The 22,721-nt window shown below is 42.0% G+C and overlaps 1 protein-coding gene across 4 annotated transcripts in view; it reads left to right on the forward strand.

Moving 5' to 3' along the window:
• The window catches only part of JADE2 (jade family PHD finger 2), a 177,172-nt gene extending 171,351 nt beyond the window's left edge, over nt 1–5,821 (forward strand). For all 4 annotated transcript variants that reach the window (XM_075009276.1, XM_075009278.1, XM_075009279.1 and 1 more), the window contains one exon: nt 245–5,821. In XM_075009276.1, the coding sequence (XP_074865377.1) occupies nt 245–1,134 (890 nt within the window). In that variant the 3' untranslated portion in view covers nt 1,135–5,821. The remainder of the gene's footprint in view (nt 1–244) is intronic.
• The last annotated feature ends 16,900 nt before the right edge of the window (nt 5,822–22,721 follow it).

A 22,721-nucleotide genomic window follows, 5' to 3' on the forward strand; every position in this document is an offset into this window, starting at 1 on the left:
TTTCTGGCCATCAATTAGCCATTATTACCTGAAGTGAAGAAGGCTTCCCGTTTACTCACATATTACATGATGTATGGTGCATTGCAATAGACACTGGAGCCCCTCCATGTTCGCAGAATAGTAAAGAATCGTTTTGGGTTCCTTGTTGCCATTTATAGTGTTGACACTGCATTGGTGCCTCTTGCCCTCAGAGTACAAACTGAATGATCCTGACTTCTAAGACTTGTCTTTTTTATTTTTGCAGGTTTGTCAACTTCCTTTCCGATAGATGGGACCTTCTTCAATAGCTGGTTGGCCCAGTCAGTTCAGATTACCACTGAGAACATGACAATGAGTGAGTGGTCATTGAACAATGGCCATCACGAAGACAATACTCCAGGCCTTTCAGAGGAGCTTTTGCAAGATGAAGAGACCTTGTTAAGTTTTATGATGGATCATTCTCTGAAGTCCCCATTCAAACACAGTGATGGAACAAAGAAAGTTAAAAACAAAATGAGAATGAACACTAAAAAAAAACTGACCAGAAATGACTTGAACACAATCTTCAAGAATCACCAAGAGGAGGATTCCAATCAGTGGACTAACAACAACATGAATAACTTGTCAGATGACACCACGAAGTCTTTGGCCCACGATTCAAGACCTAGCAAATCAGAGAAAGGAATGGTGAAACTTCACATGGACCGCAAAGGGGCCACTGAAATAAAAAAGACAGCTAAGAAGGGATCTTCGCATCCACTCCCAAAAGCAAATGATTCTCATGCCTCATTGTGTCTGAGAAGCTCCTTAAGCAATGATGAGGAGACAGTGAATGGTACTCAGTGTGAGTCCAGTTCTCTGACTAAAGTGCCTGACTCAGTCGGTAGTCCTAAAACGGTAGTGAGGTTCAAATTACCAAAGGAGAGCAGAGGGACTAGGAGGTCACAGATCCAGAAGCCTGACACCATTAACGGGCAGCCAGTCAGTGAAAGGTCAAAGGTCATCTTGCATCATTTTGACAATGAGACTGATGGTTACTTTTCTGATGCAGAAATGAGCGACTCCGACGCGGAATCCAGTAGTGGCAGAATGCAACATAGCCAGTTAGATTCAGGAAATGAGGATATCGTCAGAATGAGTATTTTAGCATCGTAACTCCTCCAGATTTACCAACTGTGACAGCTCGATGAGGCCTAAACCCAGTTACAACTGCCATGTTCAATTTCTGCCTGGTATCATAACAAAGGGTTTTTTTTAATATGTATATATAGTTTAAAATTCAGCACTGTTGTCTTTCTTTTCTCTATATGCCTGAGATACAGCTTAAGCCTCACCAACATAGATTACTGTAACAGTAGTTGTCCCTTCTTAGTTAACTTGCATATCCCAGTTAAAAGAAATGCAAGCATGCGCATTAAGGGACTTGTGCTTGCAGGCAATGAGCAAGACATGCTAGATTCTTAATAAAGAGGTTTGATTTGCCAGTATCCGTCATTTCTGCAGGGATGACAGTCTTATGGGCATTATTTAAAGACAGACAGATTTCATGCTCTGCCTGGGATTATTGCCCCCATATGTCAGGGTATTGGGGGTACTATGATAGCCACCTACACACACAACTTACTGAAAAAGTCAGAGTCTGCTTGGGCATGTGTGTGCAGCTGCACACAAGGAAGTAAAATAAGCGATACTAAAATAATGTTTTTTTAAAAAGCACAAAAAGCTTATTTGAAGAAAGCACTTACGGGTGGAAGAGAGCAACGTTCTGTTTATTACATCCTTTATTTTTTTTCTCACCTTTTCCAATTTGATCAGAATCCGTCCAGGGGCCAAAACCAAGATTTAGCCCGGCAGATACATCTGTCAGAGAGAGTCGGAAGCAGTGTAAACAGTCGTCAAAGGCTTTCAGTAGATACACGTATCTGTGTCAGAGCTGCAGCGCCCTCTACAGATATTCCTCCTGAGTAGCTATGGGTATTAAATGAGATAATGTAAATCTCAAAGGTCCTTTGAACCCGTTGAGATCGTTTGAAGATGTTTAGTGATTTCCTCCAGTTAATTGACTAGAATTTACCAAAATGTTTGGGCAAGATGAAGAAGGGGAAAATTTCTTCCAAAACAGGAGGGTTGTAAAATATTATGTGTTTTGCAAAAGACCACGTGCCGGCACTTCATCTTTAATGGCTGAGACTGCGTTCAGCTATGCTGGGAGCTGTACATTAGAGCCCAACCTGGGACTATTCTTTGTCATGCCTTGCCACATACTCTCCCAAATACTTCCACAATTATGGCAGTGGGACCCACAGAATCCTGGTCCCACTGCAGTCTCTGATAGTCCCACACTGGGCTCTACTGTTCATGGAAACTCACCATGCACAACAGTGGACAATTGGCCCTCAGTCTCAATGCATGGTCATTTAGGGGCAATTCAGTGGTTTGCCTTTCTTATTGCGTACTACTAAATACTGTTACTAAAATGATACATCTCTATCCCCATCCTGTTTTGTTCTCTGAAGCCTAGTAACAAGCTGTTGACTTGATGTAGGAGGGTGATTCAGAAAAGCTGACATTATAAATATTATAATAATTTAATGCATAAAATGTCCCCTGTAAGCCTTAAACGTTGTTTAAAAGCCCATGTTACCTATGAGTCAGGCAAATCTCCATGTTTGCACTTAATTACACCATTATTTCAGTTTTGGCTTCAAAGGTCACAGTTGAGTCGTGCTACATGTTTTATTGGTGGAGTGACCCCAGTGTGAGCTCAGGGAACAAAAAAAAACAAAAAAAAAATGGAATTCACTGAAATTTCTTTCCGTTTTGTTTTGTTTTGTTTTTTTAAATAAAAAAAAACCTGGGACACTTCTGCAACTGGTACAACCCATCACTTTAAACAAACAAACAAACAAACAAAAACAGATGAATCAATCAAATAATCTTGTTTATGCCAAAGAATATGTTGACAATAAAGCAGCACAGCCAGAAACCGGAAACCTGTCATTTGGAAAAATTAGAACTTATTACTAATTTAGCGACTAAGGACTAGAAAGACATTCATGACACAAAACTGAGGTGTTAGCTTCCAAGCTTGCTGACGGGGGTGCTTCTGTCACTGAAGCTGCACCCTGCTTTTTTGATTTCTGATGCTTTTTGCTCATTTGACTCTGAGCTTTCTTTTAAATTCTGTGACTCCGAAAATTCATTCTCTTAGCATTTTAAGGAAAATCATCGTTGCCAGCCTTCAAAAGTCCTTTTAACCAATTATTATCAAAGTATTATTAGAGTGCAGGAAATTAATAAAATATTGGCTAATCCCAAGAAATCAACCCTAAAAAGCAAACATGCCTGGGGGTTTTCCTTATTTGATAAATTTTATACAAATTATCATTAAAAAAGGAACCACCTTAAAACTTCTTTATAAATTAGCATAAGCCACTGAGGTTGGAAACTAAAGTCTGCTCATTAATTAAGGCTCAGTAAGTTCAGATAATGTTAAATACAGTAAATAGGACTTAGTTTATCTTATCAGGCTTGCTAGCTTTAGCTACCGTATCCTAGTATAAGAGTCATAACAATAATCAATATGCTGCCTTTTAATGAATCTTGCTTCCGTGTGCTTCACTTCAATGACAGTAAAGAAACAGACACAAATCTCACTGTACACAGCTTCTCTCATTAGCTTCTGCATTCCTTGCTTGCTCGGTACAGGAGCGCAAAAGGGGATAGACTTTAAAGAACAACCAAACAAAAGTGACACCATGTTTCTGTTGATTCCTATGCAGCACTGTGATCCACTCCATTGTTACTGTGATCAGGAGGTAGTTCAAAACCAAAAGAAAAAAAAACACTCCCAAGAACAGCTGAGAACAGGCATGACAGGTTAGAGGATTGTGATTTGTGATCAAGGAAGAAAATTACACAGAGAGGGCCAAATGTGGCCCATTTATAGGTAAGAACAAGCAAATGAGAGGAAGTGAGCAGAGAAGGGCTTATCAGAATTCCTTGAAGAGAAGACTCCAGAAGAGTATTTACCAGGCAGTGGTAGAACATATGCACACCCTCTGTGAGAGCGTGCAGTAATGCTTTCAGGTGCTGAACCCCTTGTCTTTTGGCTTGGTTTATCAATTCATTTGTTGCATAAATGCTGTGGGATTCATTTGCATGGAGTCTTTGATTAGAACCAGTAAAAATAATCCCCTGGGTGTCTTGGTTTAAGAGAAGGGCCCTGTAGATAAATCAGAGGCAGGGCATGTTCCCAGCTGGGCCCATACTGCACTATTAGCATCCATGGAGTTGTGCGAGTGCCCATCCTCTACTCTATAAATGTAATGAGCTTCACAATAAAATAGACTTGCAGAGGGCGTTTTGCTCAAGATGGCAAGGAACTCTCCAGACCTCCACTGGCCTCCTGCTACTGCATCCTAAGACATTAGGGCTGACTGCAGACTGGGTGACTAGCAATGGAAGCAGTGACCAGGGTAGGAAAGGGGCGTTCCCTGCAGGCAGGAAGCCAGCTCCAATGAGGACCTGACCAAGGCCATTTCACAGTCACTCCGGTGGTCTCACCAAAGCCCTGAAAACTCAGCTACTCTTCAGTCATTAGGCCTGTGGTTCCTAAGGAACACTCCACATGCCCTTTGCTCCTATGTCCCAGCCACCTACTTATTTCATAACGGAAATGTTTATCATTAAGGAAAGAAAAATGTACAAAGAAAATATTTTTGATGTATTGTAGATGTATTTTGAAATGAACAGAAAGAAAAAGTATAATGGTTTATTTTATTAAACAAATGTTTGTCTTTAAGATATGTAACTGCAGGAGTTGACATTTGCACTGTAAAAGGGACCTGTTTCCTGGGAAAAGCACCACCACACTTGTGAGTTCATGGAACAATGTACACTACTCCGATCAACGCACACTTCCAGTTCATAGAGAACAACCCAAATTAGTGTTTAAACATTGATGCTCAGTGGAGTTTCCTGAAGACAATTCTGTGAGCACCCATTTATTTTTCACTTCATATAGTTTTGCTCTTCTGGACTAGCTGTGTTTGGGATATTTTGCACCTTTATTTATTTTTAAATGTCTAATATGTGGAAAACACAGTCCCTCAAAGCACAATAGTGAATTAGCCATTTCAACACAAGGCAGCGAGAACAAAAGATTTCTCGCACATTTTGTACAGTTAGTATTTTCATGAACCCATCATTGTATTAGCCCCATCAGCTTAAGGACTAGCAGCTGGGCAGAAAGGAACTTCTCTGTTTGTCGCCAGGGCACTGTGTTAATTTTGGTTGTTCTTTAAGGAAATTCCCATGTACTTTGCTCCATTCCACACACAAAACAGACCCGCTTCACATCAGTTACAGGAAACGATATGAATGTCACAGGAGGAGAAATCCTTCTGTTTTCTTTGTTTCAAAGAACGTGATGTGCCATTTGTTAATATAAAAGAGAAATATTGAAATATATTGAAAAGAGCAATTTTAAATTATTTTTGGCTTATGTTGCAATATTTATTTTCTTGTATTAGAAATTCCTTTGTAGAGAAAAAATGTATTTTTCATTAATGCAAAAACCTATTTCTCCTTTTTGTACATTTTCCATGTTAGTTAATCCTTAAAGCAATATAATGTATCAAACTTGTTCTGTGTGAGACTGTATTATGCATGCTGTTTGTGTTGCCTTGCATCAGCTCTGTCTGCCATTATTTTCATCATGTTTAGATTTAGTGTATGCTTAAATACACCTTGGGACCATGGTCCATTGCTTATGGAAAAAAAACTTTGCATTCTTCAATGTGTTGGCAAATGCAGTCAATAAAGCAGTGTTTTATGTGTACATTTTTGTTTTTGAGTATTGTGTAGGCAACAGATTCAAGAGGTGTAGCAAATTCACCTTGGTATCAAAGGGCCCATATCTTCTGAGTGGCCCCTCTGTCGTAGTAAAGAAAAGGATTTGGTTTGCATTACGTATATGACATACATTTGTTTTGAAATTAGTTAACTGTTAATTCCCTAATAGCATGGCTCTTACAAAGAGCAGTAGATTTCCCTCACCCCACATAAGTTAACCATTACAGGGCTCGTTCAAATGGCGTATTTGTCCGCTATGTTATTTATTACTCTGCAGGAGAGGGTGGAAAAAGGCTTTCTCAATGTTTGAAGGTAGTGTAGGATCTGTTTATATTCATTGTGAATGAACTTTCTTTACTATAGTGTCTCGCTGACAAGCATATCCCAAAATGCTTTGCAGATTTAGTAACAAGAGACAGTACTGAAAGGCTTGTTCTACGCCTTTTTTCCCCTCAAACCCCCAAAGCGTTCACACAGCCAAGCAGGATAATTCAAGCTAAGAGGGCCTGCCCCTCAAAATAATTATGCCAGCTCTGAGAATGACTTTTGATGGCCCCACCCCCTTTCAAGGTTGAAAATGAATGTGTATAGAAAAAACACAGCTATTATCCACTCACATGAAGGTTCCTTTTGCAATGTTGTGGCTGTGAACTGTGGCTGTAAATGAGAACACTCCCTTTCACAATCCTGTGGCTGTGTGAATGCAATTTTCCAACATTACTTATTTAGACATTAGAACATCGAAATAAGTAACACTGAAAAAAACCTGCAGTGTAGACATAGCTTAAGAGACGGTAGAGAAGAAATGTCAGTGAAGGTTTGAGAAGAGGCAGAATAGTGAGATGGAGGCATATGAGGAAACAGTTCTGAACTAGAGGAGGTGCAGAGAAGAAGGTTCTCAAATCAACAATAATCTCACACTCAGGGAACAATATAATACTCCATGTACTATTTATAACAATAAAACCCAAGAGAATGTATAAAACAAAGATTTTTTCTCTTGCATCCCATTTGGGTTGTAAATGATGGATTCATTTTCAAACAAATGAGCCTATACTAAGCTTACAGAGAAATGGCTTCAGTGAGGATGAGAAAATAACTGGTAGTGAAAGAATTATTTTCCATATACTTATTTTCATTTCTAAAAAAATGCTGCATCTCTCATGAGGCATGTACGTGATGCAGAAATCATGGCAAACAAAAACTTACGTCCAAACCAGCGCTCTGTCCATCACGGCCCCTATTCAGCACCTACCTACTTACCTCAGCACAGTCTGTAAATGTGCTAGCAGCTACCCCTAGTATGCCCTATAAGCTGTAGCTTAGCCATGGAATTGCAATAATGTAGTCTACAGCCCACAGATAACTGACCTGACTGCTGTGGATAACTAACCTGGTGGTACATCCTGAAGAAGAAATATAACCTACATTCCAAATACAGGAGGATAAAGACATGCCCTGCCAAAGCCTGGGCTCAGGGAATATCTCCACAGTGCAAAATATGGACCTGGTTGGGCAAATCCACATAAGCGGAGGGACGGGCAGACACCACTGCCCGTCAGATTCAGGTCACAGTGACGGCCTGTACAACTCTTGCACAGGGAGATGATACTTAGGAATTGCCGTGCTGATGACTGATGATTAAAAATGATTGTAATGTTCTGCCAGACAGCAGTGTGGAGGGACCAGATAGTGGTACACCGATATCCTGAACTCTGCCTGGGCAGATTAATGACAATGGACTTGTATCTTTTGTTTCAAGATAGTTATTTGACCCACTGCGTGACTCAGAAGCAAGGACCTTGTAAGCTCTTGCAAGCAAAAGTAATGTTAAAAAAAAAAAAAAACCATCAGATAGCTTTGTACGGTGGTCTGAAATAGCACTACCAAGGATTCAGATGACTCAGTTGGGATTACATGGTACTATAAAAGCAGTTCTGGTAAGTGTTGCAAAGTGGCCTTTCATCAACATAAAAATTCACATCCCAGCAGGGACTTGAAAAATGCCTGCCTGTGCTTCTACAGGCCGCTGGGATGCAAGAGTTCTGGTCTGCAACTCTGATTTTAAAGGTGGAAACCAGGCGTGTCCAACCCTCAGCCCGCGGGCCGCATGCAGCCCTGGACAGCTAGTAATGCGGCCCCACAAGATCGTAAACTTTTAACATTATTATATCATTTATATACATTAACTATATTATATATTTTATATGCGGCCCAAGACAATTCCTCTTCACTCAATGCGGCCCAGGCAAGCCAAAAGGTTGGACACCCATGGTGTAAACCAAAGAGCAGCAAGGAATTGTACTGGACAGCAAAAGAGGAGTGGAGATGGGAGGGGCCACAAGCAGTAATAGGACCAAATTGGGTGATGCGTAGGAATTTGACTAGCATCCTACTATATAGTACATGAGCCCTCATGACTTCTATTTTGTAGGCCAAGAGCAGTAATGCATACATGCAGCTAGGCCTTGCATGTGATATATGTCTAGTAAACAGGTACAAGTTACACCTCTCTAGCCCAGCACCCTCAGGACCTGACTGGTGCCAAATGAAAAAATTTGCAGGACTATGGGAGGTCAATATTATCTAGCAGCATTACCCCTGCTCCACTGCTACTAGGCTCTTAGAAGACATTCAGAGGTAAATGGCAGCTAAATAACAGCACAGAACATCAAGAGCCAAGACTGACGACTGTAAACAAACTTTATGGGATCATGGGAAACTTGGCTGCCCCCATCGTAAGTGGTCATCCACCTAACTAAAATCATGCCAGATTGTGGATGTTTCTGAACTAGAGAGGCTGACCCCTGCATTTGCACCCTCTTGCACTTGCTTGTTTTTTTTTCATATAACTTATCTAGTGTAAAGAACAGAAAACACAAGCTCAGCAAAGCAAAATACAAGCTGAGAGTCAGCAGATGATCCAAATGGTGAGACCTATTCAACTGCCAGTCTACCAAGAGCCACTTGGGCCACTGAAAATTAAATTCAACAAAACATTCAATAATGTACGGCGCATTCAGGCCCTGAGCACAGGAAGGACACATCATTTAACAGGTGTTCTCCAGCCCTGTCTTGTATGATCCTTTGGGCATTAGTTCCCACACAATGTCAATACCATTTCTAGCACACATGTAACTACTACCATCTTTACGTTGAATGCATACCAGGTATAAACCACTATTTTTTTAATGCTAAAGTGTGTTAGCAAACTCTCTTCTGGGAAGAGGCTATATTTACTTAAATATTTTAAACTAACTTTACCATTTATCTGAAAATATGTCAGTGGGAATAAAGGGAGAGTTCCAAATTGAGCTAATGGATTTATTTACATCTAAGTTACTGATCTAAACATTGTAAGTCAACGTGGCAAGATGCCAGGACCGTCCCTGTTAGAAGCCTAGACTCTGTTCTCTTCTGCCTATTGAACACTGTCTGTCGGTTATTCATCACAGCTTTCTTAACCCCATGTGAATTTCATACACAATTCTGCATTTAAAAAATTAACTGTTTCAGTGTTACCAGAACTATCTTACAGATGACTTAATTAACTTGTTTTGCTCACTTTATTATCAATGTGAATGAGTAAACCAATGTCAATTTTTTGCCTGTGCTTTCATTAACTAATGGCGTGTGATCATGAGCAGAGGAGGCTGTAATGCATAAAACTGTTGACCCAAATGTGGATCTTTTTTGTCTGTTATGAAAATATGGAGGAGGAGGCAGGAGTCAGACTCTAAAATAGAGGTTGAACCACTCTCATCTGACACCCTTGCTACCTCACTGATGCCAGACAAGAGAATTTGCTAGACCATGGGAGGTCAATATCGTCTACCAGCATTATCAACACTTCCACTGCTTCCTGGGCTCTTAGAAGACATTTAGGGATAAATTAGAGGGAAGTAAAAGCCCAGAATACTGAGAGCCAGGATTGGTGGCTGTAAATAAACTTAATGGGACCGTGGGAAACTTGACCACACCCATGATAAATCCAGCTAACTAAAATCACGCTGAATTACAGCTGTTGTGAGAAAGAGCTGGAGTAGAGAGGTTCAGCCTGTACCACCTTATTGTATTTTGTTAGAAATGAAAGAGCTGGTTATTGCAAACTAAGGGTTTTATTAGTTTACTGGTTTGTTGCTCACCATTGCCTGAGGCAGCTCTGTTATGAACTTTCAAACTCTATTGACTTTACACCAAGCCAATTGACATGTCATTACAACACACTCTGCTAGCATCTACCAGCAGTCCCTGGGTCCTTTTAGACTTATTGCTCTTTAATGAGTTCATCAGCTGTTCTGTACAGGGGAATATTAAAGAATTGGATTGCATAACAACAGATTCAAGCTCCAAATGTTGGGTAACCACCTGTAAATATTTTCTTTCCTTCTGTTCGCAAGACATGCAGCGATGACCCCGTAACTCCATGTAACAGATGTGCTAATTTGGCCAGAAGCAGTGTTTGCTGTTCATTGACACAGGCCTTCCTGAAAGCGGGTAAGGAAATATTGCCATTGTATGGACAAGCCTCTCACTTGGCACCAGTATGGGAGTTTGAAACACATTCTGTGAAAATTCAGTGGATATAATCTTTCTATTGTCTAGCAAGAATTCACTTTGACCAGATAAACTATATCTTGGTTCTAAATGTATAATGCAGGTTTCCCAGCCTACACAAAAATCACTGCCAGCCACAAATAATCTGCTGGGTTAATCCACTTCCTGGGAAGTGAAAATAGCTTTCTGAGGGCCATGTGAAAACAGAGGAGTCCCGTAGCACCTTAAAGACTAACCGATTTATCTGGCCATAAACTTTTGTGGTCAAAGACCGGTGTTTCCTGTAAGCTGAGCAAGTAAGCCAATGCTCAAGAGAAAATCAGGTGCCACCCAGCTGATTAGCAGAGCACCAAGAGCTGTCCATTCATCGACAAACCAGTCCTTCATTTGAAATCTATTTCTGCAGTTGCAAATAGCTTTGCATCTCAGTCCCTCTTTCTTAAAGACCTCTGCCATACGCTATTCAGATCCAATGTAAAATGGACCAGATCTTCCATGGGAGTGAACTGCCTTTGCTTGGTTGGTTTGGGTTGGTTCCTTGACAAGATGGTTTCTGGATCACTGAAATCGCTCCACCTTGTTTGCCATTGATTTCTGAGGGGGAAACATCAAGACTTCAACCTTTTGCACAACCAGGTTTACTAGATGTGAATTGGCATCTTGGTAAGTTATTTCAGTTTCCTGTATTGGGAGATTCTAGTTCCCTTCTCTCCTAGCATCTATCTCCTAATTAGGTATAACTCACTGATTTCTCTAGCCACTCCATGATGTAGGGTAGAATAGCAATGATACTGTGAACAAAGCATTTGCTGAATGCTCATCAGAGACATACCTATGCTTTTATCCAAAAGACAGAGGCACTTTCCATTCTGCCCCCTGACATAACTACAGTCCAGAGTTGTCTTCTTACCAGACGCCAGTCTGAAGCCCTCAAACACCTTCAGAACTATTCTTGACAGTTTTCCACACACAGTCAGTATCGACCAGTGGTAGTAAACATTGGGACTAAACCCCCAGGAATAAGGCCACACCATGCTGGAACTTCTGAGAGTCTTTGGCAGGAATGACTGCAAAAATGGAAGGCATCATTGATGTGATACCACTGAAGTCTGAAAATTCTGATGGTTTCATCTGCCTTTTCTAAACAGCCACAAGGAAAAAAAATCTCCTGTGGCTATTGAAAAGGATATACCTCCACTCTGGAAACCACAGACGGAAAGATGATTAGAGGTAATTGACCCAAACACTGCAACAGCCCTGGAAGAGTGACTGCATTTAGCATACTATTAAAGATGGCTCAAGATGGTTGAACTTTTGGACTCCCTTCACTCCAGCCATAAAGGCTGGCTATTCCTGCATCTGTGTGGGGCTGAAAGGCCAATAAAATGTCAAAACCCTGAAGGCCCAAGTGAGGCAACTGCAAGAACATTTCTTCTGAACTCAAACGCACCAGGAGATGAGTCTAACGTGCAAAGTACACAACCAGCTCACAACGTGTCCAGTCCAACCTATCACTGCCTTTCACTGTTTACTCAGGATTTCTAAGCCTTCTGTTGTTTTTATTGCTCTCTTCTGTATTCACTCCAGTTTGGCCACGTCTTTAATAAAATGCAACACCTCACCCTCCCAGCGCTTCTGGAGTGCCACCAATTGGCTGATTTACTCTCCATCCTCACATCTCCCCCTCTCTCCCACAATTTGAACAGCCGCAAGCAGCTGATTCACAGCATTTCAGCCCTGGGGGTGGGTGGGGGGAGGAATGGGGACAGAGTGCAAATCAGGCGATTTGTGGCACTCCGGAATATGGGGAGGGAGGGTGGGAGAGGGAGTAGAAAGTGCAGGACTACAGTGCCCAGGTAGAACCCTAGTGGGCTGCATGCAGCCCAGAGGCTACAGGTTGCTCACCACTGCTATAAAGGCATCTCTTCTATTCAATTGTTAACTTGACAAAACACAGAAGGGTGAATTATTACACTGGAATGTAGCAACACACACAATGCTCGATGTGTCATCTTTCAGATAAGCTCAAGTGCTTGTAGACAAGGCTCAGCACCCAAACATTTCCATTTGGAGAGACACTGAGAAGTAATGTCTTTGGTTTTAACCCCAGAAACTGTCTTCCTTATCATGGAAAATATGTAAATCTCCAGCCTCCCTTTGAGGGAGCTCATAACTAAAAACACAAAGAAACCAGTTCACTTCATGAGCTGCATCCCCAATCACACTGGAAAGGGAAACAAACTCAAATGAGATGGCAAAGCTCAGTTAGGTTAAATGTTCCCATGAGAAATCAATGCAAAGTAAAGCACTACATGTAAATCAGCAAAATTATGACTCCACGATTCCAGTTCTTTTCTTGCATCCCACTACAAGTGACACCCACCAGAACCAATATGTTGATGCATAAAAATGTATTAAATAATATGTAAGAGGTAAAAATGTTACTCAGTTCTGTGCTCATAGACTTTGCATTAGACTCTGTAATTGCAGAAGTGGGGGACTATTGACTTTCACCTCTAAAAATATAGGACCCTAGCATTTTGGACAGCAAACGTTGCCCTTGGGGGTAAATAATAGGACATATCTCCTCTTTTAGACACTAGACCAGAGGGTTAACAGCATCAAATCACTTGAGCGGGTCTGACTTCTTTTATCAGAGAACAATGTTGCATATGCACGTTACACCCTGACCTCAATGTCAGGTGACACAAGATCTGAAAGTGAAGCAAGAAGTACAACTGTCTTTCAAGTTGGCTAGGCTCTTGCTCCCAACTCATTAAGTCTTGTCAGTTGAAAGAAATCCCATCCAAAACATATGGGAAGATTTAGGATGTATCCTAGTCACTTTTCAACCTGATATTCTATTCAAATCCTGAATAAGCACTGAAACAGCAGGAACTCTTTTTAGGAAGTGATATGTGAGATGGGGATGGACACCAAGCTGGTGACTATCCAGCACAAAGTGAAGAAGAGAGGGAATTTAAGGGAGGATAGTGAGGATGTTTAATGAGAGCAAGCCCATACCTGAGACAACAGAAAGTGTAACCAAGCAGAAATGCCTCAGTTCTTTATTTCTGGGTCCCTTTCCTGAAGCCACATACTGGTTTAAAATAAAAAATAAAAAAAGGCACCTTCTAAAGTAAACATTCTGCTGCATCTAATGTTCACATGCAAATCAAACAGCTGAAGAGCCTCTCACAATTTGAGTTGGTTGGGGGGCCAATGGAAATAACAATAAAATTGCACTTTGTCAGCCTGGGATAAAATGTTGGGTATTCCTGTTTTAAACACGAGTAATGGTCCTAGGACAACCGCCATGCTGCTGGAATGTTGCTTTTTTGTTCAGTGATAAGTGGCCAGCAAGCAGCAATTCTATGGTACCACCAGCAGCCAGAATCCAACCTCACACATGCAAAAGATAATCAGCCACCCCCTCCATTAATATCTAATGTTCAATCAGATCTCAGGAAAATAAGCTGAATGTGAGGCCTGTGGCTATCTGAGAAAAAATCCTACTTGTCATTCTCCTCAGTTCACATCAGGTGAAAGTCCCCTTAAATATGGCCCAAGGAAACCAAAGTGATTTAGATAGCTGTTATGTGTGTAGAACCCCAGCAGGCCCACCAAATGGCCACTACAATTGCTGTTTGACACATTTGCTGAGGTAGACAAACATTAAAGTGTCCTTAAAAATCTTCAAAGCCTGTCCTGTTTTCTCTCCTCCCCGCTGAAGCTCATGACCTAATACATTTGTTAGTCTCTAAGCTGTCACAGGACTGCTTATGGGCTTTGAAGACTAACATAGCTACCTCTCTAAATCAGTGTTACTGCTCTGTGAGAATGGCCATTTTACCCCTAAGCCCTGACAGAAAGAGCAGGGTCCTGACATATTTTGTGACACGGGAGGTAATAAATACATGAAGTAGAACTAATAGTTTCAGATTAGTTTTAAGGGCAAACTCATGAAGATGACATATAAAAGACAGAGGCAAGTTGGCCATTCTGGCAAATGATTCTCCCTTTTGTCATCCCCACACATCATTCATAGCATCATCACTATTGTTGGGCTGAGGGCTTCCTAATGTGTACTGTTATCAAAATACTTTATATGTCAAGCAATATTCTGGAGAAGCTCTTCTTCTGTTAAAAACAACACTCCAAGCAGGAAGCATTGCCACACTGTTCGATAACTGAGAATTTGTCTGTGGCCAGTAACCCAGTAGATTTTGTAAAACACTGTGCGGAATTGCACTAATCACTTTTGAACAGGAAAGGCAGTTTAGTTCAGTACTTTAGTGCAATTGCAAAATGAATGTTAGCCTATCTCTGTATGTTTCGCATAAGAATTGTGAGTGCCAGCATAAATACTAATGGAGCAAATACAGCCATGTGTCAGTAAATCACCAGTGATGGCTATGAAGATGAATTAATTTAGCTGTGACTTATCTTGAAGAAGTGCAGTAAGATCTCTTTTTACTGTGTTTGATTAAATACTAATGGCATAATTTAATTTTCTCTAGCTATTAAAAACTGGTGGTACAGTACTTCTGCATAAATGCCTCTAATTTGATGAGTGCATATTTAATATTTAGTCATCCCAGGCTAATATATTTAGGGGAGCTATTTCATCTACTAAAAATAGTTTCTTTCTCCTGGATTTCCATGTAGCACTGTGAAATTATGTATGTGTCTGCTGTAGTTGCAACAGATGAATGCAAAACAAACAAACCCCCAAACAAGTGGAAAAAAAACCTTTTCCAGACAAAGAGAAGACCCTGACTGAAGCAGATGTGTTTCATAAGCGGTCTTGCTTTAATCCAGCTAATTCCACGAGTAGCAGCTGGAAGAAATATTGTTGTGAAATACATGGTAGTGTTTAATGGTACCTCAGAATGGAACCTCTTGCCAAGGCTTTTAATTGCCTCTCACCAAACTTGTTCTCTATCACTGAAATACAGAGATTAAATACAGACCTCACATGTGCAAATGAGGACAATTAAATTACACACATCAGGCATTTACCAGGAAAAAAATAGTGAGGATACAGGAACAAATTTTGGAAGCAGCTCACATTATTTGTGGGCAATGCCTTTCATTCCATAACAACACCTCCTTATAACATGGGTTATCCACAGACCTGGAGACTGGGTCAGGGAAACCTGCCAGTGCCTATGTTTGGCAATGTCATCATCTTCAGATGGAAAACAGCATCCTTTGCTTTTCACTGCTATGTGTTCAAAGTGGTTTGGCAAATTCACTCTGGTCAGTTATGCTGCTCACCTGCAAGAAGGCCTGCAGAGATCTCTCAGGAGGAATTAGCCTTGGATTTTATTCACCAAGTGGGGAGAGGAAACATGTAAATGGCAAACAATTAAAGATGGATTAAAAGAAAATGGCATCCAGGAGTACAAGGCATCCCATCAGTGGTTTAATTATTTGACAGAGCTAACGCATTGCAAAGAAGACAACACAACTGACAATTGAAAGTGCCAAGTATCCAGATGCCTCTACTAGTGAAATAACTTCTCTGACTTGGCAGCTGGGTCCTATGATTGCCATCCAATCAGGAGGAAAAGGAGGGGCCCAATATATTTAGCAGCTTCATACCACTTTTGTCTGTTGGTTGAATAACAGTAGTGTATGGCCAAAATATTGAGTGAAATAGGCAGTAACTCAGAGGCACACAGAGGCAGATGCTGATCTCTGGGCTTGTCTTCACTATGTACTGAATCACACTGTAGCAATTGATCCATCAGTGGTCTATTTATCATGTCTGCTTCAACATCATGAATCTGTCTCTGAATGCTCTCCCATCCACTTTGGTATGCCACCAGGATGAGAAGAGAAGCGGGAGTCAATGGGAGAGCAGCCCCCACTGACCTTACTGCACAGAAGACACCTCAGTAAGTACATCAACATCAGCTATGCTATTTGCATAGCTGATTTTGGAATAGTTTAGGTCAATGAAGGGTGCAGGGTGTTAGTGTGGACAAGGCCTTGATTACACTTCTTCAGTTCAGGAGTAACCCCACTGGCTTCACAACATAAACTGCTGAAGCAACAATATCTTGGATAAGCACTTGTGATAATAATGCTATTACAACAAGATGGTTCAAATTAAAAAGCAAGACTGCTATACCATATTTCCTCATGCAGAGTCCTGAGCAAATAACAAGAAGCAACTGTCTGACGTTCACTTCTCCTTTGGGGTCTGAAGGAACATATACATCAATAAGCTTCTGCAGCCTTAGCCTACTCCCTCACAGATATCAGAGCGGTGGCATGTTCTCTGCACTGATGTTGGTTGCATAAATGAGTAGATAGCCCAGGTGGTTGGTTTGCCTTTAACAAATACACAAAAGCTGACTGCCCCAACCACTTTTTTCAAGAGACATGAAATATTTTCTAGCACTTTACCTGCATATCTGGGGCTGAGGTTACTGTGATGCAGTATATAGCTGTGAAACCGATACTTATTCCTCTTCCTTTCTATTTTGAAGAATTCTCTGAGTGCAGATGTCGAGAGCTATTTAATCCTAAGGTTGCCTCTTGGTTTTTTTTACAGAGAGTAAGCCATGTTAGTCTATACACTATCAAAACAAAAAGCAGTCAAGTAGCACTTTAAAGACTAGCAAAATAGTTTATTAGGTGAGCTTTTGTGGGACAGACCCACTTCTTCAGACCATAGCCAGACTAGAACAGACTCAATATTTAAGGCACAGAGAACCAAAAACAGTAAGCAAGGAGGACAAATCAGAAAAAGATAATCAAGGTGAGCAAATCAGAGAGTGGAGGAGTGGGGGGGAAGGTCAAGAATTAGACTGAGCCAAGTATGCAGACGAGCCCCCTATAGTGACTCAGAAAGTTCCCATCATGATTTAAACCATGTGTTCATGTGCCAAATTTGAATATAAAAGTCAGCTCATCCACTTCTCTTTCCAAAACGGTGCGATAATTCCTCTTCAGTAACACACATACCTTTAGGTCATTGACAGAATGCCCCATTCTATTAAAATGTTGACTAACTGGTCTGTGGATTTGGAGTGTTTTGATGTCTGTTTTGTGCCCGTTGACCCTTTGTCTAAGGGAGTTAGAAGTCTGTCCAATACGCAAAGCATCTGGGCATTGTTGGCACATGATGGCATATATGATGTTAGTAGAGGAGCATGAGAAAGTGCCCGTGATTCTGTGAGTAACCTGGTTAGGTCCAGTGATGGTATTTCCAGAGAAGATATGTGGACAAAGCTGGCAGCGGGCTTTGTTGCAGGGAAAGGTTCCAGGACTGGTGTTACTGGGGTATAGACTGTGGCTGTTAGTCAGGATCCTCATGAGGCTGGGAGGTTGTCTGTAGGAGAGAACAGGAATGTCACCCAGGGCCTTCTGGAGTGTAGCATCCTGATTAAGAATAGGTTGTAGGTCTTTAATAATTCGTTGCAGTGGTCTGAGTTGGGGGCTGTAGGTGATGACCAGTGGTGTTCTGTTCTTGGCTTTTTTGGGCCGATCTTGGAGTAGCTGGTCTCTGCGTATTCGTCTGGCCCTGTTGATTTGTATTTTTACTTCTCCTGGTGGGTAATTCAGGTTTATGAATATTTGGTAAAGTTCTTGTCGTTTTTGGTCTCTGTCAGTTGGATCAGAGCAAATGCGATTGTACCTAAGAGTTTGACTGTAAACAATGGATCTAGTCACGTGTGCAGGATGGAAACTAGAAGGGTGTAGATAAGTATAGCGATCACTAGGTTTTCAGTACAGTGTGGTACTGATCAGGCCATCCTTGATTAGTACTGTAGTGTCCAGGAAATGTATTTATTGCATGTTGTAATCGAGGCATAAGTTGATGGTGGGGTGTAGATTGTTAAAGTCTCTGTGGAATTCTTCTAGAGCCTCTGTACCACCTTGATTATATTTTTCTGATTTGTCCTCCTTGCTTACTGTTTTTGGTTCTCTGTGTCTTAAATATTGAGTCTGTTCTGGTCTGGCTATGGTCTGAAGAAGTGGGTCTGTCCCATGAAAGCTCACCTAATAAACTATTTTGCTAGTCTTTAAAGTGCTATTTGACTGCTTTTTGGTTTTATTTTTTTACATGTACAAAGTGTTCTCTCATTGAGACTTTACTTTTGTTCTTTCTTGTTAATTTCCTTGGTCTCAAGTTACAAAAGGAGCCCAACAACAAGAAATGCAAATCACTTTAGACTGAAAAAACAGGCTTGCATATGGAAGTATGTCACCTAATTACCCATTTGGGTACACAGATGCTATTTGCACAGAAGGACTAACCATGTGAATAAGGGTGGTAAGGCTGGATCCATGGTAGGTATTTCAACTCAGGAGCATCTCTGCTTATTAGAAAATCTAATAGAATGAGGACAATCAATGGGACACAATCAGACCGTGATACAAAAAATATTGCAAGGACAGAACAGGTCATGCAGGTTGGGGGTAGCACTATATGGCCGTGTCTACACTTAGAGAAAACTTAGAAATGGCCATGCTAATGGCCATTTCAAAGAATACTGATTAGGTGCTGAAATGCATATTCAGAGCCTCATTAACATGCCGCTGGCCGCTATTCTCTCCTGCGCAGCTCGTCCAAACGGCGGTCCTTTTCGAAAGGACCCGCCAACTTCGAAATCCCCATATTCCTATCAGCAGAGGCATTGAGAAACTGTGCGTATTTACAGGTATTAATCTTCAAAATCTACCACCATAGGGAGAAAAAGTTTTTCTTCCAGTTAGGAGGGAAGATGGTTAGCTCCCTGCCTCTGATGTGAATTACGGGTGGTGAACTCAACACTTAGGAAGTCCTATTTGCATGTAAGTCAACAAGAAAAGCCAGATTCTTGCAGGGGCGTGAAATCAGCAGGAGAGACCAAGACCACAAGGGTTGGTTTGTCTCTGGGGATCAAAACAATGAGCTTTAGGGAACTATAAAGAAAAAAAAAGTTTCCTCCATTCATCAAGACAACCCCTTGTAGGGGACCATGAAAATTTGGTTCCACGATGACTGAATGCAAACAAGTACTACAGGAAATGTTTTCAGTAAGAACCACTTTTAGATAAGCTTAACTTGTGAGGGTTAACTTCTAGCCTTGTAGACAAATGGTACCTTTTTGTTTTGCTGGTAATCATTTTCTGTTGCTGTTGTCTTTGCTTAACATGATTTAAATCTCTGTTCTTTATCAGTAAACTTATTTTGCTTCTTCCCAGTGTTGTAATGGTAAAGTGTGAGTCCTCACTAATATAGCAGGTAGAGGTGGAGTAGTACTGGGAGACAGAAGCTGTGACTGGAATCCTAGGGGAAGAGGCAGCCGAGATTACTCAAGTAGGGGCAAACTGCAGTGAGTGGGGGAGACACTCCCCAAAGCTGGTTGCTATTCCAATGCATAGATGTACCAAGTCAGCCCAGCACAACCTCTGTGATACCTTATTGGTTACCCAGGAGCCAGTGATACAATCCCCCTGAAACAACCCAGCATTCGGCCATTACGCAGAAAGCTAAGTCAAATGTGATGAGGATCACTGAAGATCTTATTTGTCATATGAGAAAGTCAGGGCCATGTCTGGAATAGCGGAGAGCTGGGGCAACCCTCCAGTGTCCCAGGGCAAGGCCACCCCCGACTAAAGGACTCACCCCACCATCCAAACTCAACCCACGCACTCTCTTCCCCTGCCGGACCCTGCCCTGCTCCCTTGCCAAAGCCCCCAGCCCCAAGCAATGCAAACAGGGAGATTACTGGGTGGAGGGCCTGGCATGGGATGGCAGCAGGGGTTGTTTGCCCCTGCTGCACTCACAGCAGCAGCAGGAATTGGTGCAACCCAGCAGCCTGCTCCACTCCACACTGGAGCTGAGGTGCTCCGCTTTCTGAGGCGGCGGTGAAGTGCAGCACAGCGGGCTGGGAGAGGGAGTAGAGTCATCTGCTGAGTGGCTCTGGCTCCCGCTGCTGCAGTGAGTGAGGTGGGGTGACCCCTGCTGCTGCTCTGTGCCAGGCCTGCACTCCCAGGTAATCCCCTGGGCTGCCATAGGACTCGACTCATACATAGGAACGGGGTCTTTTCTGTAAAAAAAAAAAAAAAAATAGGTGCCTGTACTCATTTGGTTCCCTGCCCCCCAACTCCTCAGCCAATCCCATGGCTGGGGCTGCTGAGGTGCTGGTACTCGGAACCAGCAAATACCAGTACAAAACAGGCAGAGCATCCACCAGAGGTCCCGTCTGCAAAATGCAGTGCCTGGTGTGGCTGCCCTGAACCAGCCTATGGACAGGCTGGCTCTGAAGACAGTTCCACCAATCCCAAAGGATCAGACACGTTATGCTCCAGGTTAATGAATATTTCAGATCTTACCCCAAACAGATGCTCATAGCCAGTTTTTAATGACTAAACTAATAGTTATTGAACAAGTAGGAAAAGAGAGTATTGGTTAAAAGATCGGTATCAGAGCTCTCGTGAATATGGTTCTAAGGTCAGATTTCATAGCAGAGTAGTTGAGCTTTAAGTTATAGTTGCAAATACAGTAGGGTCCCCACCTTTGTGACTAAGTTTCACGAAGTCAATTATTTGTGAGCAGCCACATCCTCGGGGCCACAGGGTGGGGAGCACCAGCAGCTGCCGCCTCACCAGGGTTATGGGCAGTAGCCCCGGCAGCCAGGCTCCAGGTGCGGAGTGCTGGCGGCTGTCATATTCACGAAATTCAATATTCATGAGGGTTCAAAGGAGGGAGGAGGGGCCTGGGTGGTTTGAATGGGAACTGAGCTGATGAGTGGGACAGGCTTGTCTGGCTGGAGATGGACAAAGAAGGAAGGAGGCCAGGAGCCCAGACTGGGGGCTCCTTCTGGGTCCCCTCTCCCCAAAATGGATGGCACTGACGGCTTCTGGTTTCTGTGCTGACAAGTCTGTTCTACAACGTGTCTCTGTCAACTAATAAACCTTCTATTCTCCCTGCTGAATGAGAGTCATATCTGACTGCGGGTGGGATGCAGGGCCTGCGGACCCCACACTCTGTGGCGCCCCCTACACACCAACCACCAGCCATAATGAGCAGTCATCTGACACTGTCCCTTTAAAACAGAGAGATGCTGAAGTAAGAAGGTCAAGTAAGGGTCAAGGGAATTTTCTTGTATCCTTGTGTCTGTGTTTATCAGCGCAGGGAGGAAGTGGCTGAAATTTGCTGAGCTTTAAAGAGTTCTGTTACTCCTCTGAGTTCGATCTAGTATGGATTTTACCAGCCCTCCCTGTGTCTGTTTGACTACAACTGGGAACACCGCTTATATAAATACACCATCAAGAGGAAGCCTTGGGAATAGCTGAGCTTAAAAAGTGCAAGCCTATAACAAAACACAAAAGCAGTCATGTAGCACTTGAAAGACTAACAAAGTAATTTATTAGGTGATGAGCTTTTGTGGGGCAGACCCACTTCTTCAGATCTGTGGGGCAGACCCCCTTCTTCACTTTCAAGTGCTACATGACTGCTTTTGTTTTTTGTGAAGGTACACACTAACACGGCTACCTCTCTAAACCTATAACAAGAGACAGCAACTTCATGACTAGCTCTGGCAGTGGTGGGAAGCCAAGAATGACAGAAAGCAGGGGCATGTATACATCCAGATAAGTAAATGCCTTATCAGCTTCAGCATCCAGTGAACCACAATGATATCTGATCTTACAAGAATATGTAATGTTTTCCTCCTAAACATCTACAAATGCTTTGCAAAAATTAATAACAACCTCTGCTCCCTGTGATGTGAGGAAATATTATGGCACTTTCACCATTATTTTCTTAATTTACAACGTGCAATTTTGGTTCTGAAATTTGACAAAATTAGTTTTCCCATCGTTCCTACAAATGTTCAGTATGGGGAATGACAGAAGCCAAGATTTCAAAAGTTACTAGTGATTTTGGAAACGTGAGATCTTGAATAGGCCTGATTTTCAGATTTGCTGGCATCTTTATGGTGTAGCAAATTGGGAACCCCAGCCAGATTCACAAGTCATCTTTGAAAATCTTAGGCAATGTGTTTAGATGGTCTAAAACTGAACTTCCATTTCACGTGAAACACTTTTCCAGCATCAGCACCTGTTCAACTTGCCAGTTGCATATACAAAGTGAGGTATGGATTAAGGCTGTCTGAGAAACCGGCCCTGGAAGTCTATCTGTACGATATTCTCAAGCACTAACAGCAGTTTCAAATGTACGGGCGAAGCTTTGCTTTATTTATATCACATGGGAAGAGAATATGCAGACTGAGTAACTCAGTGCGCATGCTAATTTCTAACTTCCACATACACACACATCTATTATATACGCCGCACAGAGTAGCTGGGTTTTAAATTTGCAC

This window comes from Carettochelys insculpta, chromosome 15 (assembly GCF_033958435.1).
Source record: "Carettochelys insculpta isolate YL-2023 chromosome 15, ASM3395843v1, whole genome shotgun sequence".
NCBI classification, from domain to species: domain Eukaryota; kingdom Metazoa; phylum Chordata; order Testudines; family Carettochelyidae; genus Carettochelys; species Carettochelys insculpta.